The 19,171-nt window shown below is 36.8% G+C and overlaps 2 protein-coding genes across 1 annotated transcript; both read right to left on the bottom strand.

Annotated features, from left to right (window-relative positions):
* Positions 1–19,171, bottom strand: part of LOC127509878 (gastrula zinc finger protein XlCGF52.1-like) — a 298,674-nt gene that overhangs the window by 169,493 nt on the left and 110,010 nt on the right.
* On the bottom strand, positions 730–16,163 carry LOC127509932 (ATP-sensitive inward rectifier potassium channel 12-like). The gene is made up of 4 exons (XM_051889305.1): positions 15,686–16,163; positions 10,266–10,421; positions 4,089–5,591; positions 730–3,076 (listed from the first exon to the last, which is right to left on the bottom strand). Exons 2-3 carry the CDS (start codon positions 10,286–10,288, stop codon positions 4,100–4,102), a joined length of 1,515 nt encoding a protein of 504 aa, XP_051745265.1. The 5' UTR covers positions 10,289–10,421; positions 15,686–16,163; the 3' UTR covers positions 730–3,076; positions 4,089–4,099.

Consider the following 19,171-nt stretch of genomic DNA (forward strand, 5'->3'; position numbering starts at 1 on the left):
ATTCTCTGTAAACGTTTAAACGGTGCTAAATATTATTTATTTATTTGCATTTATTATTTTTAATTTCTGTATTATTTTTATCATTTATCATCATCATTATTATTCTCAGTAAACTTTTATAATGTGCTTAATATTTGTGTGTTAATTTTTAATATATTTATTGTTGTCATTATTATATTGTTCTCTGTAAACTTTTAAAATGTGCTAAATTACTATTTCTATCAATATTAATTTTCTGTTAATTTTCTTTTAAAAGGTGCTATATATTTAATACGTTGTTTTATACTATTTAATTCTTTTTAATCTATGCTTGTGCGTATTTGTAGAAAGCATCAGTGAGCAGCAGAGGGCGCTAGAGTGTCAGGTTTTTTTGCATAACAAGTTAGTTTTGAGCGCCATCTGCTGGTGAGATTACAGAACTGCAGTCACTGTGTGAGTGTGTATGTGTAGTTTATAGTAGTTGATGTTGTTTAAAATGTTCGGCTGATGTTCTGACTCTAGCTCTATATTGTTCAGCAGTTTTATGTAAATCACAGGCTGATCCAGTGAACAGCTGTGCAGTTGTATCCGGTCATTTTCCAGGAGTGTGTGTGTTTGCATGTTTCAGGAATTGAGTTTTAGACAAATGATTAACTGAAGCGTGGAGGTCATGTGATTACCGACCAGAGGTCGCCGTTCGAGTAAAAATCTGCTGGTGTGTTTAATATGGGCTTAGACATCCAAACATAGTGCAGTATAAAGATTTATTTATTTCAGTATGACATTAGAAGGTGCAACACGACAAGATAAAGTGCATTTCAGGACTTTCAAGTAAAAGTTTCTCCATCAGAACATCATCTGGAAGATTTTCAAACGGGAAGACGCGCTTAGAAAAGGATCGTAAAAGATTCCCATCATGCAGCAGCAGCTTTATATATTTACACACATCAGATTCACCCAGAAAAACAAGCACGATCAGAGGAAAAGCGTCTGGGGGAACGACTGATTGACAATCTAGTTTATACATTAAAGACTTGAGCGTTTTATCCCGCTACATCAGCTTATGTCGCCATGTCCATCTCTTCGAGTTCAGAGTTTCACAGTAAAGTTCAAAGTGCTTTTCCTCAAATATTCCACTGCATTAAACCTCATTCCCTTTTAAACGCTGGACGAGTCCAACACAAAACCATTATAATGATGTGCAACACACTTAACATGTAAAACAATCAAATAAAATGAGCGAAGACCTAGGGTGAACGTATTCAGATACATATTGGTTGAATCCCAGCTAACAGGGAACGTTGTCAGAACGTTCTAACAAGGTTTTTCAAAGTTACGAAAAAACGTTCTTTCAGTAACGTTAATAGAACGTTCGTTTAAAACATTGTTTCAAATGTTAAGGGAACATTCCATTTTATGGGAACGTTACTTTTGAATGTTCTCTGAACGTTCTGAAACAAGTATAGGGTCAATGATGTGACAGGTCATTTTTTGTCCAAAGGCCTCAATAATAATTAAAACCAAAGATATGACATCCAAAGTATGTAAGGTAGTACAACTAGATCACTTTTATTGAATCCAAAAGGTTTTAATTATATTTTACTACATATAAAGGTATTTTAAAGATTTTGAAGTCTCAAAGTCATTAAGTCATTTGGTTTAACTGTCCAAAGGCCAATACAGCCATTTCATTTGTGATTAAAATATCTTAAAATGTAATAAATGTATATATTTTTTATTCTGGCATGATTTTATAACATCATATATCAACATAGTGCAAAATGGTATTAAAATTATGTGTAGAAGTCGTTGCTTTGTTAAGACAAAGAATGGCCAGAAAAATGAATTTCATTGATGTCATTTGGAGTCATGCAGTCAATATCATGTGACAGGATGTGACATCATTCAGACACCTGCAAAGGACCACATGGTCATGAAGCAAAGTAACTAACTATCTTTTAACTATTTGAAAAATTAATGTTTTCAATTGCTCATATGCATGTCCCGAAACATCAGGTCATTCGGTACAACCGCTATAAAACATGGAAAATGTTGTAATATTTTAAAAACTTGTACTAAATATAAAATGTTTGATTGTCCTTTTGCTAGATAGCTAGATATCAGCCTGTTAGCATTGTCTGAAAATATCATCATTCGGTATAACCAAAAGTGTCATTCGGTAAAACCGAAATTTTGGTTAAACCGAATGACTTTTTTGGTGACAAATTTTGTCCATCTTGTAAAAAATGACAAAAGCAGTGTTAATTGATTATAAAAACCACATAATCTCATTCATAACACTTAATAAAACTTCAAAAATAATTATATCTCCATATTATGTGTTTTTACACTTTTAAAAACCTTATTCATCAATGACCCAGTAACATTTAAAAAACATTAGATGAACGTCCAACTAAAACATTCAGAAATAAGTTTTTTATAACTTGATGGGAAAGTTAGCCAAATGTTCTTGGAACTTAGTTTTGTTAGCTGGGATTGTCATTGTTTATCTTTATTGTCATTATCATTATTTTTATCTAATTCATAATTTTTCTACATTTTTTACATTGCTTTGAAGATGAATTCAAATAAATGTCTGTGATTCTTTCACCAGGATGGAAATTAATTTCAGACAATTTCATCTTTCCATCTCTCCAAACGTTCAAAAAATGGCAGAGCTGAAAGAAAAATCTATTCAAACAAACAGAACTTAGATAAAACTATATAAATATTGTTGCGTTTACGTTCAAGTCTTTTGTTGAACTCACAGTTAACAATAAAGAAGCACATGGTACTACGGTAACTGTAGACGTGAACGCCGCGTGACGGTACAGTACAGGGAGAAACATCAGTCCGTCCTGAGCTCGTCTCCTTTGGTGACTTTATCTGTGCTTCACTTGTTTCATTCTTGGCATCTTAGTCTGATTTTCTGTCATCAGTTTCATGGATGCGTCTGATCTCCACTGGAAGCCACATTATGTGCCCCTGCCTCGTGTGATCTCGTGAATGACCATTTAGGTGACATGACATGAGGTCACGACCTTTAGGGTCACGTGTTCCTTGAGGCCAAACACACCCACTTCCTCCTTTGGGAAGACTGCGATGAGCAAAGTACAAAACAAATGCAGGCAAGGCGAATTATATATATATATATATATATATATATATATATATATATATATATATATATATATAAACAATATATGTATTTATTCATATAAATATAATAAATTTAAATAAATAAATTTAGTAATTTATATAAATACATTTATTCTTTATATACAAATGTTTAACTTATCTAAATTATTTATATTTATTTATATAAGTAAATTATTCAAATGTATCATATTTATATAATACAATATATTATATGCATTTGTATTAATTATTATATAAATAATACATTTATGTAAATAAATTATATGTATATTGATGTATTTTATTTATTTATATAAATTATGTTAGTATAATAAATTTGAATAATTTACTAATATAAATATATTTGTTTATATAAATATACATTTATATGAACATTTAAATATACATTTAATAATGAATGTATTTTTTGTATATATAATACATTTATATAAACACATTTATTATTTATATATGAATGTATTATATTTTTATAAGTAATGTTTTTCACATGTCTTTATGTTATGCATTTATACACAATGCATTTATTTATATAAAAGTATTCTATTAATTTATAAATTATAATACATTTGAGTAATTTACATAATATATTTATTTGTACAAATATACATTTATATATAAATAACATATATATTTTTATAAATGTATTGTTTGTATATAAATGTGCTTAAATAGAATACCTTTATATAAATAAATACATTTAGGATTTGTAAATAATATAAATGTATTTTTGTTTATAAATGTATTAATTTATATAACTTATATAAATAAATATATTTATATATTATTAATTAAATACTATATTTATATAAATTAATTATATTGTATAAGTATAATACATTTGAGTAAATAATTAACTTATGTAAATATTTATTTATATACATTAATTCATATATAAATAATAAATGTATTTATTTTTGTAAAGGTGGTTAAATAAATATAAATGTATTTACTTGTGGGAATGTCATATCTCAGACTCGCTCTTGTAAGTCATGGGGTCGAGCGGTATGGCAGTCTGCAGAATGTCAAACTCAATCTGATTGTCCATGTCTAATACGCAGAGCATGTTGCTGCCGGAGGTCATCGTGGCCGAGTCCTGGAACATTTTCTGGAAGTCTGTGGGAACCCCGGTCAGATTCTCGCCCGTCCGCTCCTCCTCGTCTTCTCCGCAGCACAGCGCCACCTCGTTCTCGTAGCAGAAGGCGCTGGGTGAGTGCGGTGGGAAGAGCGTTTGGGCCCCGCGGTGGCAGCGGCTGTCCGGCGTCTCGGAACGGGACGAAGTGGACGAACGGCGCCCAGTCAGTTCTTTCAACTCCTTAGCGCTGCAGGCAGGCGTCGAGGGAACCTCGTAGGTTTTGTGGAAGTGAGCGTAATCGACCTTGTAGCGGTCGCGGTCCTCAAAGATGACTGGCTCGAATCGGTGACCCCAAAGGATCTCGCGGGAGAGGTAGGAACTTCGGGTTTGCGTGGTCATGGCCGTCGCCTCCACCATTCCCTCCAGGATTACCACGATCTCAAAGTCATCGGACTCAAGGTCCGCTCGGCTCATGGTCCAAAGCGGCGAGTCCTCGTCGATCTCGTGCACAATGACCAAAGGCGACACTAAGAAGAGGCGATCGGTGCCTTCATCGTAGCCCACATTTAGATCCATCTGTTCGAGCGGGATGAACTCGCCTTCAGCCGTCACGTAGGGTCGGATGAGCTGCGCCCGGACGTGAGCCTCAACAATGTGGCTCCGCCGAAGGTTCCCAACTCGCCACATCAAGCACAGCTTCCCGTCGCGCAGCGCAATCACTGCGTTCTGGGAAAAAAGCAAGGTTTGGTTCCTCTTCTTTGGACGTGCCATTTTGGCCATGATGGTGCCAATCATGAAGGAATCAATGATGCATCCAACAATCGATTGCACCACCACCGTCACGATCGCTACGGGACACTCTTCGGTCACGCAGCGCCAGCCGTAGCCAATAGTGGTTTGGGTCTCAATGGAGAACAGGAAGGCCCCTACAAATCCCTCCACATGCAGCAAACATGGTTTCCACTGCTTCCCGCCACTGCCACGATCATTATCAAAGTCCCCGTGAGCCAGAGAAACGCTGTAGAAGATCAAGCCAAAGATGAACCAGGACACCAAGAAAGTGGAGCAGAAGACCATCAGCAGGTACCGCCAGCGGATGTCCACGCACGTTGTGAAGATGTCCGCCAGGTACCGCCACGGCTTGTCGTCCATGTTGGTGAAGACCACGTTGCACTGGCCGTTCTTCTTGACGAAGCGGCTGCGCAGCTGGCCTCGGCCAGACGTGGAGATCCTCCCATTGTAGCCAGTGCCCATCGCCAGTGCTGCCGCGCTCGGACCCTCCGCTTCTCCGGGGGAGTGCAGCCGGCCAGAGCCGTGGCCGTTGTGGAGGCCGAGGGTGGAGATCTTCAGTGCCTCCTCGTCAGGAGACACAATGCTGTACCTGAGAGAGAGGACAGAAGAGTTTGGGGTCAGAAAGCTGGTGTTTGGGGACTAAATTGAATCTTCATTAAACTGAATTGAGCTTAAATGATTAGTTCACTTTAAAATGAATATTTACTCACCCTGAAGCCATCCTAGGTGTATATGACTCTCCTTTTTTTGATGAACACAATCGGAGATATATTAATAAATATCCTGACGCATCCAAGCTTTATAATGGCAGTGAATGGGTCCAACGAGTATGAAGCTCAAGAAAGTGCATCCATCCATCATAAACGTACTCCACATGGCTCCAGGGGGGTTAATAAAATCCTTATTAAGTGAAGTGATGCGTAAGAAAAATATCCATATTTAACAATTTATGTAGTAAAATACCTAGCTTCCGCCAGACCGCGTATTCAACGTATTCAACATAAAAAGAAAGTGTGACGCCTTTTGCAGTTCAAAACGCTTACGCTACATCCTACGCCTACGCTACATCCAAGCGTAACTGGCGCCGCGGTCTTGCGGAAGCTCGATATTTTACTTTATAACTTGTTAAATATGGATATTTTTCTTAAACAAATGCAGCGCTTCGCTTCAGAAAGACTTTATTTACCCCCCGGAGCCGTGTGGAGTATGGTTATGATGGATGACTGCACTTTCTTCAGCTCATACTCGTCGGTCCCATTGACTGCCATTATAAAGCTTGGATGTGTCAGGATATTTATTAATATAACTCCGATTGTGTTCATCAGAAAGAAGAAAGTTATATACACCTAGGATGGCTTGAGGGTGAATAAAGCTTGGGCTAATTTTCATTTGAAAGTGAACTAATCCTTTAATAACACTGTCTTCTGTAGGTCTGCTTTATAACCAAAATTGAATTCATAATTGATGAACTTTGCAGCATTGATACTTATTGAACTGAATCAACATAGAAGCTCAACTGAATACGTTTCATAATTGATACATTTTACAACATCAACAGTTGTTGAACTTTATTGAATTAACACTGAACTGAATTGAGCAGAATAATGGTACTATTGTCTTCTGTAGATCTGCTTTATAGCTGAAATTGAATTAGTAATTGATGAATTTTGCAACATTGACACTGATATTGAACTAAATTGAATCAACATTGAAGCTCAGTTGAATGTTTCATAATTGATGAATTTGCAACATTGACACTGTTATTGAACTAAATTCAGCTGTAAATCATCTCTACATTAGTCTTTTTATAATTGATGAACTTTGCAACATTGACACTGTTATTGAACTGAATTGAACCAACATCCTAGCTAACTAAAATATGTTCTGAGAGAGTTTTGCTTGTTTCTATTAAGTGACGAAAACAATTGTCTGAATGTTCTTTGAACATTCTATTTTATTATTCCATTCTACAAACATTATTGTAACGTTCCCTGTTAGCTGGGATTGAATAATGACACCATTGTCTTTTTAGAGCTGCTTTACAGCTGAAATTGAACTTGTTTCAAAATTAAGTCTGTATCATTGATTCTGTTATTTTCCTGTTTATTACTATAAGCTGTTTTAAAACAATCTGTATTGTATAAAGCGCTATATAAATGTGATGGAGGACAGGTCAAGAGCTGTAATCTGATTGGAGCGTTTGTTCTTTCCAGTGACCGCTCTAAAGGACACGCACTCACTTCAGATAAACCATGAGTCACTAATGCGTATCCTTCCAGAAACACAGGACAAATCCTCCTGATGAAATCCTGAACTTTTAACAAATGGACTGTCAGTGGAATCAGAACTGACTGTTTCTCCATCATTTCACTGTCTCTCTCTTTCAGTTTTTGTCCGTTAAGGGTCGAGGGACTCAGGTGTGAGTTACCTGCTCCTCATCTGGGATTATGAGGGAAGGCGAGTCATTTAGCCATATCAGGATTGCGGTCAGTGAAGGTTTAGGGATTATAACCTGAGCCATATCTCTCTCTCTCACACACACACATATACTAATAAACAAATACATAAACAGTCTGACAGTGTTACTGGCGCTCAATCATCTACTGATGTTTGGTGGAGCACAAGAGCGACTGTAAATGACATTAAAAGCTGCCAATTAAACAGCATTCAAAATTCTTGACATATTAGAGTTAAAGGTTTTTACAGAGGGAATTTTGGATGTCTTTTTATCAAAATGTGTTTAGGAATAAAATGTTGTATAAAATCAGGCGAATGATATAAAAACAAACCCCTCAGTAAAAACCTTCAGAATATAGTTAGGAATAAAACTGTAAGTTTTGGTGCATGTAAGTGCTGCTGAAGTGGAGATGCAAAGATTTAAATATGTTTATTGTAATAGAAATCTACTGACGCAAATAGATAAAGTGCAATAAAATAAACACTTAACTGTATTTTGGATGTTTTCTTTCTGCTAGTCTTAAAGGAAAAATGTTATGAAAGCAAAATAGCACAAAATCTCAATGTTTTGAGTTGGTCTTGTTCTTGATGAGCAGCATTTAGACACAGTATTTCACTCTGAGAGGTCAAAATGACTCACAAACCAGCTGAGAAAATGAGCAAAATCATTTGAGACTTGAGCATTTTACCATTTGTTCTATAGATGTCAAGGATATTTTACCCAAAAATGATCATTCTGTCATCATTTATTACCCCTCATGTCATTTCAAACCTGTATGACTTACTTTCTTATGTTGAACCCAAAAGAAGATATTTTGAAGAATGTTGAAAACCAAACAACACGACTTTCATTGTATGGACAAAAAACATTGAGACATATCTCAAAATACCTTCTTTTGTGTATAACAGATAATATATCTTAATATTATTAAGAGGTATTTTACCCAAAAAATACAGGGTTAGTTCACCCAAAAATGAAAATTCTGTCATTAATTACTCACCCTCATGTCGTTCCACACCCGTAAGACCTTCGTTAATCTTCAGAATACAAATTAAGATATTTTTGATGAAATCTGATGGCTCAGTGAGGCCTGCATTGCCAACAAGATAATTAACACTTTCAGATGCCCAAAAAGCTACTAAAGACATATTTAAAACAGTTCATGTGACTACAGTGGTTCAACCTTAATGTTATGAAGCAACAAAAATACTTTTTGTGCGCCAAAAAAACAAAATAACGACTTTTCAACAATATCTAGAGATGGGTGATCTCGAAACACTGCTTCATGAAGCTTGGAAGCTTTATGAATCTTTTGTTTCGAATCAGTGGTTTGGAGCGCATATCAAACTGCCAAAGTCACGTGATTTCAGTAAATGAGGCTTTGTTATGTCATAAGTGTTTTGAAATTTCAATGGTTCACCACTGGGGGGCGTGACTTTGGCAGTATGATACACGCTCCGAACCACTGATTCAAAACAAAACATTTGTAAAGCTTCGAAGCTTCATGAGTGTTTTGAGATCACCCTTCACTAGATATTGTTGAATAAAGTCATTATTTTGTTTTTTTGGCACACAAAAAGTATTCTCGTCGCTTCATAACATTAAGGTTGAACCACTGTAGTCACATGATCTGTTTTAAATATGTTTTTAGTACCTTTCTGGGCATTGAAATAGGAAATGATCTTGCTGGCAATGCAGGCCTCACTAAGCCATCGGATTTCATCAAAAATATCTTAATTTGTGTTCTGAAGATGAACGAAGATCTTACGGGTGTGGAACGACATGAGGGTGAGTAACTAATGACTGAATTTTCATTTTTGGGTGAACTAACCCTTTAATATTCTGTCATCATTTATTACCCCTCATGCCTTTCCAAACCTGGATGACTGTCCCGATCAGGTTTTTTGTGCCCCGATCCGATTTAAGTCATTGCATGTTGAGTATCTGCCAGTACTAAGTCCTGATCCGATACTTGTATTTTCCTAGTTGTTTGTGCACACCTCAAATACATTAAAGTTATTAAAGTTATAGTCTAACGGCAGTTAAAAATAAATAGTAAATAAATGATTTTTGAGTGATTCAAACATGGAAGCTTGAACTCGTTGGTTCTCGCACGTCATGCACGCAACATGTGAGCTTCTTGTCCTTTTCATGGCTGTCGCCATTTGGCAAACACACTTGAAGGTGCTTACCGCCACCTACTGCATGACGCCGGCATGACAGCTGATGTAAAGTAAAGGATCGGGCTTAAGATAGCCAATACCGATCAGTTGGCTCTGGACATCCCTAAATATAAGTAATCTAGACCCAGCTAACAAGGAATGTTCTCAGAACTTTAGCTAAAGATGTGGCAAGGTTCTCTCAAAGTTATGAGCAAACGTTCTTCCAGTAACATTAATAGAACAAAGTTATCTGGTCTTTAGTAATGTTCTCAAAGTGTTAACACAATATTTATAAATTATTCATGGAAAATATTTTAGTCTTAAACATTTTAGTTGGGCGTTCGTCTAATGTTTTTTAAATGTTACTACCTGTTTCAGAATGTTCAGAGAACATTCAAAAGTAACATTTCCATAATGTTTGAAGAATGATAAAATGGAATGTTCTCTTAATGATTGTATAACCAAGAAAAAACGTTTTTAAAAAAACTGGATGTTTTGAATGTTCTGGGAACGTTAGATGAGTAAACTCTGCATATTTTTGAGCCAAATTTTATCCCATATTGCTCACTATAGAATGACCCATAAACCGTAAATGCACACACACACACACACACACACACACACACACACGTTCTGATCGTACCTGTTGGCTCGGTTGCTTCCCATGTTGTATTTGATCTTCAGCGTGTTTGTGCTGCTGTCTTCAGTGATGCGACAGAACAACGTTCTCCATTTACTCTGAAAGATTGGGGATCGGCATCCTAACGGATGACGCACAGGCCTCGATGTATCTCACACACTGCAGCCAAAGAGAAACAGAGAAGCGTCAGACGTGATGTGGAGAACATTCAGTCTGATTCGGAGAGGTTTGATTTGAAGTGGACAGAAACTATATTTGTGTTCTGGTTTGGATGCCGTGATCTGGGTCAAAGCAGCGGTTAAAATAGACCTGACGCACACACACTCTCACACACACAGATGTAGGCTAACAACATCACTGATTTGCATGTTCTCTAAATGTTTATATTTGACCATTCTTACATTCAGAGAAAACATTTAAACCATTCCAGCCTAATAATCTTCATAAAAAAAAAGCCTTTCTGTCGCTCTCTACAAAAAATGGCCACTTGCTTTGACATTCAGACACTGAGTGTCCAAATACACACAAAAAAAAAATATTTAGGTCTAAATTTAAGATTCATGCATTTGAATTCCATATAAAATCTCCATCCATTTGGATTGCACAGTTTTAACATAAACTGCATATTTGTCAGCCATACATAAATTAAACTGGTCAGATTTCTGTAATAGTCCTAATAAACTTAATGTGTTTTAAATACATAATAACTAGGTTTATATATTTAAGAATAAATGAAATTTGTTTCAATCTCATATATTTCAACAAACTGAATATTGCTTGTTCTGCATCTAGCCATACTTTTGTTCATTTTTTTAACTGAATACATTTAACAGATTTATGCTGATTCTAAGCAATTTGAAGTATGATTAGTATGATTATTTAAATAAAATTACATGTATATAGTTAATAATAAACTATGCCAGAAATCTTACCGGTTTCATTTATGAAGTGACAAACTAATAAACTTAATATGCAAGTCAAATGTCTGAATGTCTGTAAATTAAATGGCAAAATATCAATGTTGTATTTATTGTATAAAATCTTTGAAAACTTTTTTCATGAAAATATTTTAAAATATAATAAATATTATTAAAACCTATGTTTAATAATTAATATTTTGTGTAAATCTGGGCAGTTGACAATGTTTTTTTGTTTATGTCTTTGTGTTTGTTCAGTCATGTTCAGTCTTATTGTCTATAAAGTGTTTTAAATACTTGTACATTTTGTACTTTACATTTGTGTATTGTGGATCTTCATGTAATGAAATTGTTGGTCACCTAAAACCAACTATCTGTCCTCAAGATATTATTCCACCTCATTTCCTTAGAAAATCATGGACACAGTTGGTTCTGGCCTGTTATTGGTTATTAACAAATGCTTGTCTGCGGGCTCCTTCCCTAACAGTCTTAAATTTGCTGACGCCATATCTTAAAAAAACAACCCTGGATCCTTCCTTTTTTTCTAACTTTCGTCCTATTTCTAATCTACCTTTTATCTCAAAAATCCTTGAGAAAGTTGTACTTACTCAATTACAGTCATATTTGGCTGTAAATTCTCTTCGTGATATGTTTGGTTTTAAAGCTTTACACAGTACTGAATCTGCCCTTTTAAGAGTTTCAAGTGATTTTTACAGAAACTGATTCTGTGAAATCCATGGCTTTAGTTTTATTAAATCTGAGTGCTACATTTGATTTGTTCGACCATGTGGTCCTGTTGACATGTCTGGAGATATCTGTAGGCACAGTCTTAAAGTATTTCTGTTCTTATCTGACCAACAGATGGTTTAGTATTCGTATTGGTCATCAGTCCTCCTCTAGTATATCTCTAATTTGTGGAGTCCCACAGGGATCAATCCTCGGGCCGGTATTGTTTTCCCTTTACATTTTACCTCATGCTTCTATTTTTAATAAATATATAGTATCCTTTCATCTATACGCTGAAGATACTCAGATCTATTTTCCCTTAAAGCATAATAATAAACACGGCTTACAACCACTGTTGGCCTGTTTAAAAGGACTCGAGCTTTGGCTTTTAAGGAATTATCTAAATTTAAATTAAAATAAAAAGAAATAATTCTATTTGGGCCTAAGGAAAACAACTCATCTAGATTATTGTAACTCACTTTATCATGGTGTCTCTCAGTCTTACCTCTCCCATCTGCAGCTCGTGCAAAACGCAGCTGCAAGACTTCTCCCTGGAACCCGCAAATACGAGCCGGTAACTCCAATTTTAACTGCACTTCATTGGCTACCTGTCAAATTTTGATTTTAAAATGCTAAAGTCCTCATCAATTTGGCACCTCATTACCTGAATAATCTTCTCTGTCACTCCTAGAACTCTGAGATCCAGTGATCTCCGTTTACTCATCGTACCTAGATCTAGTCTTAAAAAACGAGGCGATGAATAAATATTGTATTGTGTTTTATATTTCACTCATCATTACACTTGAATTGACAGAAAAGTGACTAGACACAGATTTCTGTGTTTTATGATCTCTGTCTTTCATCACATACATCAATCAAGAGATTTGTATGTCTTGTGATCATTTAAATTGAAATGATGTATTAAATGGTTCAAGTTCTTCATGTGGAGGATTGGGAGACGCGGACGTCAACAGGACAGACGCATTTGACTCAATAACTGCTCTTTACAATGAAAATGGACTTAACCTTTGTTACACAACATAAACACACTTAATCCCTGGTCGTGTGTGTGTATGAGTGTGTGTGTGTGTGTGTGTGTGTGTGTGTGTGTGTGAGAGAGAGAGAAGAAGGTTTCTTTCTTGATTCCTCCTAATCCAGTAAATGATGTCTGAATAATCTCCTCATCTCTCATTTTTAACATTGATACAGTCCTGAGGATCCTGCAGTGTAATCTGAGATGCTGATGCTGTGTGCGTGTGTGTGTGTGTGTGTGTGTGTGCGTGTATGTGTGTGCGTGTGCATGTGAGTGACAGAAGGTGAGTTCAGACTCGAGCAGATCTGATTTTTTAGTATTCTTTACTTGATAAATGATGAAGCTCTTGATTAGGGATGCACCAATATGAAAATGTTGGCCGATACCGATAACCGATAATTCTTATATTTGAAAGCCAATAACCGATATGTTGGCCGATAGTCAAAATTTTTATATAATTTTATATAATTTATATAATTTTTGAGAGCCTGATTACAAAAACAAAAGTCTCACCATTAAAAGCCATGTCCCAAGCACACAATTATAATGTTCTCATAATTTTATGTAGCCTATATGACAGACTTACACTGTGCTTAACTGTATAAGTGATTTCAATCATATTTCAAGCAATTCAAAACCATAATGGTGAAAAAAAAAAAAAAAAAAACATAATGGCGGACAGTGCGCATCTGAAGTGTCTCAGCTGAAGGAAATAATCGATTAACTATTGGCTTTAATATATCAGCCAAATTTTCTTATTGGGCCGATAACAATAACATTAAACATGAACATATATTGGCCGATACCGATATAGTGGCCGATATATTGTGCATTCCTAATTGATGTGCTTTTTTTTATCATTTTAATTTCTATTAATTATTTTTGATTTATTGTGTTTTTACAGTGGTCCCAAGAAGTATTTGTTCACCGCAGTCACATTTTTACATTATGGGAACGTTACTTTTCAATGTTCTCTGAACGTTCTGACACAACATTTAAAAAACATTAGACAAACGTCTAACTAAAACATAAAAAAAAAAAAAACTATGAATAATGTATAAATAATGTTTTTGTGCTAACTTTTTGAGGACATTACTGAAGAACAGGTAACTTTGAACAAACATTCTGTATTAATGTTACTGGAAGAACGTTTGTTCATAACTTTGAGAAAAACGTTTTGAGAATGTTCCCTGTTAGTTGGGTTTCTTTGGTTTTCACTTAATTTCACTTTTTAATTCTTATTTTATCCAGAAAAAAATCCACTTTTATGCACTGCATTCAGGGTATACATTTAAACAGGTCATGCGTGGGAATTGAACCCATGACCTTGCTGACATTGATAGCGCCATGATCTCCTGTTTGAGCCTCAGGACTGTTCAAACAAGCGAAGTTCATCACATTAACTATCAACATGATCCACTTATGAGAAACAAACACAATACTGACTGTCTTCATCTTCCACACTACATCTATTGATTCAGCATTTCAAAACAACAAACTTCTGTCTGTACTGATATTCAAACATTTAAGTGTGATTTTGGTGTTCAGATACTCTTTGTGGCCATTATAGGCTACTAACAGGGAACATTCTCATAACTTCGGTTAACGTTCTGGCAAGATTCTCTCATAATTATGAACAAACGTTCTTCCAGTAACGTTAATACAACATTCGTTCAAAGTTATCTGGTCTTTAATAAATTATCTTTTTGGCGGAAATTACAATGTTGTGTGTTTTGAGAGTTGATAGCATTTTTTTCATCCAGTTTTGACAATATGAACCATAATTTGTCCTCTTTGTACATTTGCATAGAAGTTCTACTGTGGTACTTTGATATATACCATGGTACTGAATGATTACCAAATTCATATACCACAGTATTTACATGGAACTATATGTATATCATGGTATTAGGCAGTGTCCAAACTATAACTAAAACAATGGTACATTTCTGTACGACTGGAAACATCAGTGCATTAAGTGCATTAAGCCCTCATTGATCAGGGGAATCAAATGAAGTCACGCGGCAGATTCTCCTGCACATTTAGCGCTTTCCACTGGAAACTAGCCGTCTGACACGCCTCAAATGAGCGAGAAGTCAGAACTCCAGTTTCGCGCGGTTTGAAGTTAAAACAGCTTTGTGGTAAACAGTGTGTCAGAAAACTTTTAAATTACTCCAAACATACCGCAGGGCTTTCATCGTGCGGCAGATGTTCGTCTCAAATCTGCGGGATTGAGACTGTGACATAAAATATGACGCGCAGGTAAGTTTAGCGCGCGCGGTAAATCCGGTAAAGCTCCAGATGCGGAGCGCGATCAGTGCGTGATCTCAAACAGAGAATAATCTCTTTTCATTACAACATCAGGTTTCTTTTCTCTGTTTCAGCCGCATTCATCCTCTCCTCATCTGCCCATCATGTTTTATCTGTACGCCAGTCCTTTAAATCGGTGTTTACGTTAGTTTTAAACGCTCAAAATTACGAATGAATGTACCTAAATCAAATAGTCTGTTATTTATATCGTTAGTTTGTACGTATACACCACTCTTATTTTTATAAAACAGAACAAATTCATATATATTTGTCATATAGTGTCAAAAAAATTTACACAGTATGCAGGAGACATCTTTATCCAAAAGCCGTTAATAATAACTTCAAATGGACGCCATAATGGAGGGAAAAAAAACTCTTATCACTAATGAAGAGACATCTGACTTACTGTACACAAGAAGATATGAAGAATTACTCACCTTAATGAAACAAATATCTAATCTGTAAACGTATTATTTGCCTTAAACCTGTCTTCTGCTCGAGGTCACTTCGTGTTTTGGCGGTAATTAAGCGCGCGTTCCGTTCTCTCTTCCTTTTTTTTATTCTCCGAAAACACCCATCTTTAATACGATATTACCAGCGCCGCGTTTTTTTTTTTTTAATTCATGTTTTCTTGTAGTTTTCGCAGGTTAATCCCTCCGGTCTCTCTTCTTTGACTTCACTCACGCGGTAATCTCCGAGCGCGCGCGCGCTCTCCTCCTCATCCTCGCGGTCTCGCGCTCATGTGGGTGACCGGCGGATAACGGGGGAGGAGGAGGAGAAAGATGCGAGCCTGTCACTGCGATTATGTTCACTTCAGATTGATGTCAAGTGTAATTCAGTCCAAATTAGTCCAGACATGATGGATGTGGGAATGAAATGAAAGACCGTCGATTGACTTGTTCAGTTTATATTCAGTGTCCTGACTGAATTATCTTTGTGTTGCTTCTGTCTGTGGGATAAATGCACATTTTCATCATTTTCATTTTCTTAGAGGGAGTGTTTCTCGCTTTCTTCTCTTGTCAAAGTATTTTAGCATCCAAACATAAAATGTTCGCTCGTGTATCTCTTTCTGTCTCCTCTGAGTAGCAGAAAATGAACACAGATTCAGATTCAGAAAGAATATGACCAAAACTGGGGTGCTTTCGTAATCTAGACTATACACACTTTTAAAAATAAGGGTGTTTTTGCAGTGATACCATACACTTAAAAATAAAGGTTCTTTATTGGTTCCATGAAGAACCTCTAGAATGCATGGAAACTTTCCATTCCAAAAAAGGTTCTTTATAGTGGAAAAAGCTTCTTTAGATCATTCAAATGTTCTTCATACTAAGAAAAATTAATAAAGGTTCCAAAAGGGGGTTTTCGCAGCAAGGCCCTAGAACAGGGGTGTCCAAACTCCGTCCTGGAGGGCCACTGTCCTGCAGAGTTTGGCTCCAACTTGCCTCAACACACCTGCCTGGAAGTTTCTAGTATCCATAGTAAGATCTTGATTAGCTGGTCAGGTGTATATAATTGGGGTTGAAGCTAAACTTTGCAGGACAGTGGCCCTCCAAGAGCAGGATTGGACACTCATGCCTTAGAAGAACCATTTTTGGTTCCACAAAGAACCTTTCAGTGATCAGTTCTTAAAGGAACCATTTTTTAAATGTGAAGAAAATGTTAATAGTCTAAAGAATCTTTTTTCCACTATAAAGAACCTTTTGTGGAATTGAAAGATTCCATGGATGCTAAAGGCTCTTCATGGAACCAATAAAGAACATTTAGTTTTAAGAGTGAAGAAAATGAGGAATCTACAGAAATGAGAAATTCCAGTCTATCTGATGAAAACAAAATGTTTACAAATACAAAAATGAACAGGTTCACCACAACTTGCATCCTAAGAAACACCTGAATGTCTGTGAACGTTGCTTTAATGACCTCTGATCTGTATTTCTGTCCTGATTATTTCGTTTGAGAGATTCTAGAGCGCTGACTACATGGTTTCTATGGAGATGCACGGTTGTTGTGTGAGCTCTTATTTTTGGCGGTGGAGGCCTGAATGAGGAGGTGGGCAAATCCGAACGTATGACAGCCGTGGAGTGACAGTAGGAGTGTGTGTGGGAGAAAATACAGAGAGAGACGAGCTGAGACGAGAGGATCCTGCTAGGACATCATGGAATGAGGCCGTATTTAATAAGAAGACAAACAAAAATGTGCTCTTGTTGTTTCAGTGCACAAGTCATACTCAAAGCAACTTTAATCTATACATTCACACACACACACACACACACACACACTCATATATATATATATATATATATATGGGCAAGCATAAGGATTTGAGCGAGATTGACAAGAGCCAAATTGTGATGGCTAGACGACTGGGTCAGAGCATCTCCAAAACTGCAGCTCTTGTGGGGTGTTCCCGGTCTGCAGTGGTCAGTATCTATCAAAAGTGGTCCAAGGAAGGAACAGTGGTGAACCGGCGACAGGGTCATGGGCGGCCAAGGCTCATTGATGCACGTGGGGAGCGAAGGCTGGCCCGTGTGGTCCGATCCAACAGACGAGCTACTGTAGCTCAAACTGCTCAAGAAGTTAATGCTGGTTCTGATAGAAAGGTGTCAGAATACACAGTGCATCACAGTTTGTTGTGTATGGGGCTGCATAGCTGCAGACCAGTCAGGGTTCCCATGCTGACCCCTGTCCATCACCGAAAGCAGTACAAGTGGACATGTGAGCATTAAAACTGGACCATGGAGCAATGGAAGAAGGTGGTCTGGTCTGATGAATCACGTTTTCTTTTACATCCCATGGATGGCCGGGTGCGTGCGCGTTGCTTACCTGGCGAACACATGGCACCAGGATGGGAAGAAGGCACGCTGGCGGAGGCAGTGTGATGATTTGGGCAATGTTCTGCTGGGAAACCTTGGGTCCTGCCGTCCGTGTGAATGTTACTTTGACACGTACCACCTTCCTAAGCATTGTTGCAGACCATGTACACCCTTTCATGAAAATGGTATTCCCTGGTGGCTGTGACCTCTTTCAGCAGGATAATGTGCACTGCCACAAAGCAAAAATGGTTCAGGAGCACAACAATGAGTTTGAGGCGTTGACTTGGCCTCCAAATTCCCCAGATCTCAATCCAGTCGAACATCTGTGGGATGTGCTGAACAAATTTTCACAGATGCAATCCAGTCATTTCATTTGGAATCCATGTGTGGGCGAAAGTTTTCACCCCTTGCTATTTCACAAGGGGGTGAAAACGCCAAATTGTGTGTGATTTTTGAAGGTCCACCCCCAAACATAACTAAGCAGATTGTAAGAATTAGTCACCAACTGGGAAAAGAGTTAAGTATTTCCATGAGATTGTGTTGGTGCTTCATACAATGAATCCTTTATCCTGCAAAATTTCCCTAAAAATTAAACTTAATGCTGCTGTCATAATGTGAAGTTAAAATAAGGTATGACAGAGACAGCTTTACACTGGTAGTTATGAGACTAAATGTTTAATAAGTCTATATTCATTTGTTTTGATTGGATATAAAACATCCCTCCTCTGCAGATCAGAGAGAGAAAGAGACAGACAGACGCTCAGACAGACAGGTGATCCTCTCTGACTCAAGCGGGACACGACCCAAAACCTCAATACCACACACACACAGACACACAGGGTCGATGGCGGTAGCATGAGGTCAGAGGGTGAAGGACGCAGAGGTCAGGAAGAAATTTAATGCTCTTTTACCCTCATATGAGAGAGAGAACTGAAAACGAATCTAAAGACCCACAACTTCCATCCTTATCATTTTTACATCTGTCAATCATCCCAAATCTGAGCGAACAAAAATATATTCTAAGAACGTTTTGCCAACGTTCTCAGTAAGTTATTTCTAAATGTTCTCTGAACATTCAAAATGTCCAAAAATATTTTTAAAACTGTTTAATCT

The sequence above is a fragment of the Ctenopharyngodon idella genome, chromosome 3, assembly GCF_019924925.1.
Source record: "Ctenopharyngodon idella isolate HZGC_01 chromosome 3, HZGC01, whole genome shotgun sequence".
NCBI classification, from domain to species: Eukaryota; Metazoa; Chordata; class Actinopteri; order Cypriniformes; family Xenocyprididae; genus Ctenopharyngodon; species Ctenopharyngodon idella.